The 7,920-nt window shown below is 44.6% G+C and overlaps 1 protein-coding gene across 2 annotated transcripts; it reads left to right on the top strand.

The window, feature by feature from the left end:
• The first annotated feature begins 164 nt into the window (after positions 1–164).
• LOC119479493 (NACHT, LRR and PYD domains-containing protein 3-like) lies at positions 165–6,997 on the top strand. 2 transcript variants are annotated; one of them, XM_037755153.1, is made up of 9 exons: positions 165–377; positions 1,008–1,148; positions 1,228–1,299; positions 1,400–3,158; positions 3,912–4,073; positions 4,183–4,356; positions 4,492–4,659; positions 5,491–5,537; positions 5,632–6,997. In XM_037755153.1, the coding sequence occupies exons 1-9, from the start codon at positions 332–334 to the stop codon at positions 6,150–6,152; spliced, it is 3,090 nt and encodes a 1,029-aa protein (XP_037611081.1). In that variant the 5' UTR covers positions 165–331; the 3' UTR covers positions 6,153–6,997. The 2 variants fall into 2 exon arrangements, with proteins under 2 accessions (XP_037611081.1, XP_037611080.1); XM_037755152.1 differs by having other exon boundaries at positions 1,225–1,299.
• The last annotated feature ends 923 nt before the right edge of the window (positions 6,998–7,920 follow it).

Raw genomic sequence — 7,920 nt, 5'->3', positions numbered from 1 at the left:
CAATACACGTTTTTTGTTTTTTTTTTACATCCGTACAAATAACACTGCCTGCGAGCAGCCGCTGTCACTGTGTGAGTCAGATAGTTGTTATTGAAGCGGGTGAGCGTTTCCTTTAAATCTGTTTGATTTGAATATTAACCCTGACTGAACATAGTCATCGGAAAGAATGTTTTTTAATATAGTTTGACCAATTATTTGTTCCGCTGGAAGTAAATGACTGTAGGCTGCAGGAAAGTCTCCGTCTCATGTCCAAGACCAAGAGAAACACCATTGATGAGGAGTATCAACTGACCGAAATCACGCAGGCTACGAGGGAGATGATGAGAAAAACATGGAGCAAAAGAGTGTTGCTGATAAAACAGACGAGGTCTCTCGAGGTAAGGATGTCAAATTAAGATTCGAAGGCAATGGAAGGACCCTGTACCACGATTCATGAAGTGAAAAAAGAGTGCTAAGGAAGATTTCAATTCCAAAACTGTAAATATAAAATTCAGTTGAGAAACAATTAACACGTTGATAACCTAAAAAGCACCAGAAAAATCTTAAAGAGGACCTATTATGCTCATTTTCAGGTGCATACTTGTATTTTGTTTTTTTGCTGGCTCACTCTGTTGTGATTGGTCAACCGAGCCAAACTCCTCGGACTTTGCTCTAAGTAGCTTTGTTTTGAGAAAGGCAAACTAGACGCTAGGCAGGTATTATGCAAATGTGTTACTTGGTGATATCACCACGTTACGGAAGAAAAGGTGGGACTTCAAGCAAGGTGTTTCAGGCAGTTCAGGAGCAGTGTTTCTGTGGGGGAGAGTAACTCTCTTTGGCGTGGACTTTGGGCTTTTGTAACTTTGCAGACCTTTGACATGCACAAAATAACTATATAACACACTAAAGGAAAGGGGAAAAAAGCACAAAAGTATAATAGGTCCTCTTTGATGATCATTCACTGCACTTTTTTTTGCTCCAGTTTTTTGTAACAAACTGCTGAAATTGAGTATTGTGGTTTCTTTCAGAGTCAGTTCCCTCTAATCAGGCTGAGGTTCATCATTTCCAACCCAGCTACACCGCTCAGAGTGGAGGCAACGTGGTTGCTCCCTCCATCAAGGATTCTAGCATTGGCAACATAACCATCAATATCACCTCAACGGGCCAAGGTAGATATATAGGCTAAGACGTCGTGGGAGTAGCTGAAACTGGGGTTTGGGCTCTGCTGATGTTCTTCTTCTTTTGCAGGGTCTATGGTTCCATCAAAAGAAGCATTGAACCATGACACTGCAGACAGCTGCGGGTCTCTGCAGCCCCAAAGTGAGTACGACCGCGTTTAGGAACTGGACATATTGACAGCCTTGAATCTTAAAAATTAGAAAAACCCAGAATAACCTTTTGAATGCATTTCTTCCTTCAGACGATAAGATCGCAGAGAAACTGAAAGCTACTCTGAAGAGGAAGTTCGGCAACCTGCTCGAGGTGATGACGGCGGAAGGGACCAAGATACCTCTGAATAACATCTACACAGAGCTCTACATCACTGTGGGAGGAAGTGGCGAAGTCAATAAGGAGCACGAGGTGAGACAGATTGTGGCCCAGGAGAAATCAATCCACTGCAATCAGCTCTTTGATCCGCTACGGGGACGAGACCCCGACATAAGAACTGTGATCACAAGGGGAGTCGCTGGCATCGGAAAAACCGTATCCGTCAATAAGTTCACTCTAGACTGGGCTGAGGGGGAGGCAAACACCAACCTGGCATTTGTATTTCCTCTCTCTTTCCGAGAGCTGAATCTGATGAGAAAGAGAAAATACAGTCTGGTGGAGCTTCTCAGTGTCCTCTTCCCCGAAACAAAAGACACAGGAATCTTTACTAACTGTAGCAACAAAATGCTCTTCATCCTCGATGGTCTGGACGAGAGCCGCCTGTCTTTGGACTTCCACAAAATTGAAATATTGTCTGATGTGACGCAGACGACCACGATCGCGGTGCTTCTGATTAACCTCATCAGGAGAACACTGCTTCCTTTTGCTCTCGTTTGGATAACATCTCGCCCGGTAGCTTCGTGTCAGATACCTCTGGAGTTCGTTGATCTAATGACAGAGGTGCGAGGGTTCAACAACCCCCAGAAAGACGAGTACTTCAGGAGGAAAATCAGTGATGAGACTTTAGCGAACAGGGTGATCGCGCATGTGAAATCCTGCAGGAGTCTTCACATCATGTGCCACATACCGGTCTTCTGCTGGATGGCGACGAGTGTTCTTCAGAAGACGTTGCTGACGACAGACAGTAAAGACACGCCAAAGACCCTCACTCAAATGTACATACACTACTTGTCCTTGCACGTGGAGAGCATGAAGAAGAGGCGGCCGGGGACGAAAGAGGAAAACGCCGACTGCCTGAGAGCTCACATCATGTCGCTGGGTAAACTGGCCTTCAAAGAGCTTGAGAAGGGCCACTTGATCTTCTACGAGAGCGACCTCATCCAGAATGGTATGAAAGTCACGCAGGCGTCGATGTTCTCAGGAGTCTACACGCAGATCTTCAATGAGGAGATGACACTGTGCAAGGAGAAGATATTCTGCTTTGTGCATCTGAGCGTCCAGGAGTTCTTCGCTGCGTTGTACGTCTACCTCACATTCAACAACGACAACATCAACGTCTTGGTTAAGAAGTCGTCCCCTTTGAGGTTTTTCCCATTCAGAGATTCATCGGAGCTCATCCTCTACAAAAAAGCAGTAGAAAAGGCTGTGCGGTGCGAAAATGGACATTTTGACATGTTCTTGCGCTTTCTGTTGGGCCTGTCTCTGGAGTCCAATCAGACTCTGTTGACACATCTAATGACCAGCAACCGAACGAACCAAAGAACAAGAACGGAGATCATTAAACACATAAAGCAGAAGATCAAGGAAAGTCGGTCCCCAGACAGATGCCTCAATCTCTTTCACTGTCTCAATGAGCTGAACGACCACTCTCTCGTGAAGGAGATTCAGAGCTACCTCCGCAAGGGCAGTCTTAACAAAGCCAAACTTTCACCTGCCCAATGGGCCACTCTGGTCTTTGTATTGCTGACATCAGAAGAAGAGCTGACTGTGTTTGAACTGAGCAACTACACCAGGTCAGAGGAAGCTCTTGTGAGGCTGCTGCCTGTCGTGAAAACAGCCCAAGTGGCAAAGTAAGTGATTTCTAAAAACAGTTAAAACATAAAGCAAGCTCTAAAAATGTTTTTGCCCCTGAAGAAAAATCAATTGAAAAACTTAAAGGTGCTATATGATATCCAGAGGATTAATATAGCAGCAAACAATTATTTGCAATGTAAAAATATAAAGGAGTAATGTCTACCTGAGCAGAGATTGAACCGCTGTGTGTGTTGTATTCCAAGTTTCTCCGTGCTTTGTTGACATAGCCGGGCTGGCCGTGCGTGCCTTTAACGCCTGATCGTGCATGTGAGCGTGCCCTATTGTCAATCTCAGCACTGCTCTCATAAGACGGTTACAGCTGATAACGACGCCGTTGCCGAGAAGTAGAATGGCCCTCCCTAGATTCAGTGTTTGGGTTGTCCGTTCTGGGCTACTGTAGAAACATAGCGGCCGGCTCCATGAAGAGGACCCGCTTGATATGTAGATATAAACGGCTCATTCTAAGGTAATGAAAAGGTTTCTGCCAATAGATCTCCCAAAATGCACACTGTTTTACCTCGAATATCAATAATTTATTCCAAATGAAGTCAGTGGTAATAAATGTTAAATCGGCATGATGTTAGGTGGCTTGTTACATTGCAGTTGCCTAACATTGTGTTTGCATGAGACTCCACCTACTTAGCTCATATTCCAAGTAAGCAGGGGTTAATGATATGTCTAATCTCAACAGAGGGGGACATTTCTTTATGACTTGTCTTACCTTTCTCATACTGTCTTTCCTCCTGCAGTCTAAATGCATGTAATCTCACTAAGAACTGCTGTGAAATCCTGGCGAATGAAATCAAATCATCCCAAATTCGGGAGCTGGACCTGGGTAACAACAACCTGACAGATGCTGGAATAACACTGCTCTCTGGTGGACTGAAGAGCAGCAAACTGGAGACACTCAGGTCAAAACCCAACAAGTGTCTTTCTTTTTTTCCCAAAGTCAAATAGTGTTTGTATTTAGTTTGAAGCAAGTGTTGTTTTTAACATTTTCTGTATTTTCTGTTTGTTCAGATTGAAGAGCTGCAACCTGACAAAGCACAGCGCCGTTGCCCTGGCCTCTGTTATCAGCTCAGCCTCCTGCCAGCTGAAACTTTTGGACGTCTCTGACAATGACTTTCAGGACGAAGGAGTCAAAGAGCTCTCTGATGGACTGGGGAGTCCTCACTGTAAACTGGAAAGACTCATGTGAGTGGCCTTGAGTGAAATTCCATGCCAGATGAATTATTTAACAGCTGGATACAGTACAGAGCCAAACATGCAAATTCAGTCGTTGCGTTATGGTGATCAGTTGAATGAAATGTCTCGGTGTCTGTTTCGAAGTGTGTCCCTGTGCAGAGTGACAGAGGAAGGCTGCACTTTCCTGGCGTCTGCTTTGAACTCATCCTGTCTGAGAGAGCTCGACCTGAGCTACAACCACCCAGGAAACCGGGGCCTGCAGCTGCTGTCTGCTCTGAAGGAAGACCCAAAATGCAGCCTGCAGGAACTCAGGTAGTGGTGCTAGAGCCCGAATGATAGATTAGCTTAAAGGGACTATTTGTAACTTTCAGAAATGCTTGTTAACAGCGACACCTGTGGCCGTTAAATCAACGAAAGTCAGCGTCGGGCTCGCGCTTGCTCGCTCTAAATATACCTGAACGAGCATCGCTCAAAACAGTGAAGCGACACACGTCAGCTAAAACCACAATATCACTCTATATTTCACCTGCTTGGCAGTAATGTTAGCTGACCAGACGAAGGTCTCTCCATGAATCAATGCTGATCCTAGTGTTGGCTTTTCCTGCTTCAGCGTCGGTGCCGGGGCTCTGAAGCAGCGGGGCTCCGCAACGAGTAACGTTATCGTCTCCCGACGAAATGAGCAGGAAGACACCGGCACCCGGTCGGACACGATAACGTTTCTCGCTGCGGAGCCTCGTCACTTCACAAGACACGGGAAACCTCTGTTGGTCTGGAGGCGCTGCAGCATTTATTTCTGCACAAACGTCCACTGTACATTCACTAGATATTCTCATAACTAAACTAACTCTCTTGCAGTGTGGAGTGAGCGCGCGTTCACTTCAAGAGGTGGAACGAGACAGCGAGATCGCGTGCGCTGTCTGAGTGAAGGCAAGCAGGCCGAGGAGCGGAGACAGCGGCAACACACGAGCAGCGCGCATACGCGAGCGCGCATGTGTCCCGACCCGGTACATTTATACGCTTAAAAAGTTACAAACAGTCCCTTTAATTGTCACGGATATATATTTGTATCGGCGAATGTTGATAAGTAACAAGACAGTATCGATGATACAACAGTCAGAAAACTGGTCTTCTGTTATGTTTTAGTGTGGAACAGTGTGGTGAATCCATGATTCAGCCAGGTCCAAAGAAATGTGAGTAACCAGCACTTCTCTGTTTCCTTCCAAACTAAATAAAAAAAAAGCATTGAGTGACTTAAAATACTGACTTGATCTGTTTCATCATCAGACACCAAAAAACTCACCCTGGACCCAAACACAGCACACAGAGACCTTTCTCTGTCCGAGGGAAACAGGAAAGCGACGTGTGGGACCGCGCAGCCGGTTCCCGATCACCTGGAGAGGTTTGGGTTCTGGACTCAGGTGTTGTGCGAGGAGGGACTGACCGGGCGCTGCTACTGGGAGACAGAATGGAGCGGGAGAGCTTTCATAGGAGTAGCCTACAGGAGGATGAGCAGGAAAGGAGAGGGTCCGAAAAGCTGGTTAGGCAAAAATGACTCTTCCTGGGGACTAAACTGCACCAAAGACGGCTACAAGAGCTGGCACAAAGGCACGATCATTACTGTAACCATCCCACCCAGCTCCAATAAAGTAGGAGTCTATCTGGACTGGTCAGCGGGGAGACTGTCCTTCTTCAGGATCTCTTGCGGCGCGCTGACCCCCCTCCACACCTTTCAGACCATCTTCACTGAGCCCGTCTACCCGGGGTTTCGGCTTGGCTGGCTGGACTCCACGGTGTACTTGTGCTAGATATTACCTGGCAGTGGACATGATAATAATTCAGCACCACTATCTCTCTCCAGAAAGAGTAGCGTTTACTGTGAACAATGAAAACATGTTTCGTAATTTGGGAAACACAGGAAAAACGGTCTATACGGTGATCTAGACCAGTGGTTACCAACCTTTTTCCTTAAGGGACCCCTGACTAAGGAAGACGACCCTACAGACGACCCGACTGAGCATATTATTTCCTGTGAATATTACATGAGAGATGAGTTTCCCTGTGATTTTTAAGGAACTTTTAATACAATTCTGTACTCTCTATTATGTATTCTTTTTTTCTTTTAAAAATCCTACGTACTTAATAAGCTTTACAAATTCAGGGTTTTCTTCTCTATGACGCTTGGCCATTGTTCTATCAGCTCTTTGATTGTTTTAACTTTTATGTATTTTGTATTTTTGTAATGCAGGACAAGGCTGTTAAGCAGAGAGGGAAAGCTCATGTGTATATATATTTTTATATTTTAAAAATGATTTAATTTAGTTTTCTTCACAGAAATTAATGAAATGCTGAGATATGAGCCAACTGTATATTTTCTAAAAAGTTGTCTTGCGACCCCTTAAGAAAGCGTCGCGACCCCCCCTGAAGCTTTGACGTCCCCTAGTAGGGGTCCAGTCACTGGTTCCCAACCTGGGGTTGGCGACGCCTAGTAGGGGTCGGGACCAGTGACTGGTTGTTATGCCTCCGCGCCGGTGACAGCCTTGGCCCAGAGGCATTATGTTTTTGGATTCGTACACATGTTACGTCCGTCTCTCTCATTCTCGTGAACGCCATATCTTGGGAACTTCTGGAGGGAATTTCTTCAAATTTGGCACAAACATCCTCTTGGCCTCAAGGATGAAGTGGTTAGTATTTGGTGGTCAAATGTCACTGTGACCTCACAAAATTATTTTTTTTCCTACTTTTTTTGGTTTTCTTTTCTAAAATTTTTTTGCATGTACAGTATGTATTTGTATGTATGTGTAGGAGTGTTGAGGTTTGAAATTGAAATATATATTGGCCATTTTGTGGATGTATAATTCATGAGTTTGCAATAAAGGTACTTTTTTAAAAAAAATAATGAATGTGCGAAAGTGATGTTGAACTGAGGTAATTCTAGGTGAAAAATGGCCAGGAGTCAGGGAGAAGAAAACCCTGAATTTGACAAAAAATAAGCCTATTAAGTATGAATGATTGTTAAAAATTTAAAAAGAATAATAATCCTGTTGCAATATTCACAGGAAATAATCTGCTCAAAATTAGCTTGTTTACAAAAACTTCCTGCAGTTATTGCGTTCACTATTTGGTTTAATTTGACAGTTTATCAGCTGTTCTGTTATTGTTATTGAAATTAAGAAATTAAGATTACAGTCAAGACGGTGGGCCGATCAGAGTCAGTGAACGTAAAGACGGAACAGAGGGCGACACACACACACCAAACAAACACAAAAGTCACATCGTTAAAAAAGGAACAGAAAGTGATGAATGAAGAAGACTGAATTTAATCTTACGGGTAGATTGTGTGTGTGTGTTGGCTGATCCCTCTGTTCCTCAGCAGAAATTCACCAGGACCGACCCCACGTTCACACACACACACACTCACACACACCTCGCACTTACACAAACATATCAAAAAGCCAGTCAAGGCGTCTTCCTCTCTTCAGTAAAAGCCGTGATTTTATATTTCGGCTATCTGTGACAGAGAAACCAACCACCAACAAACCACAGCTGTTCAGGCAGATCTTTAAAACTGTTATT

This window comes from Sebastes umbrosus, chromosome 20, assembly GCF_015220745.1.
Source record: "Sebastes umbrosus isolate fSebUmb1 chromosome 20, fSebUmb1.pri, whole genome shotgun sequence".
NCBI classification, from domain to species: Eukaryota; Metazoa; Chordata; class Actinopteri; order Perciformes; family Sebastidae; genus Sebastes; species Sebastes umbrosus.
This window is presented reverse-complemented; position numbering and strand designations above follow the sequence as displayed.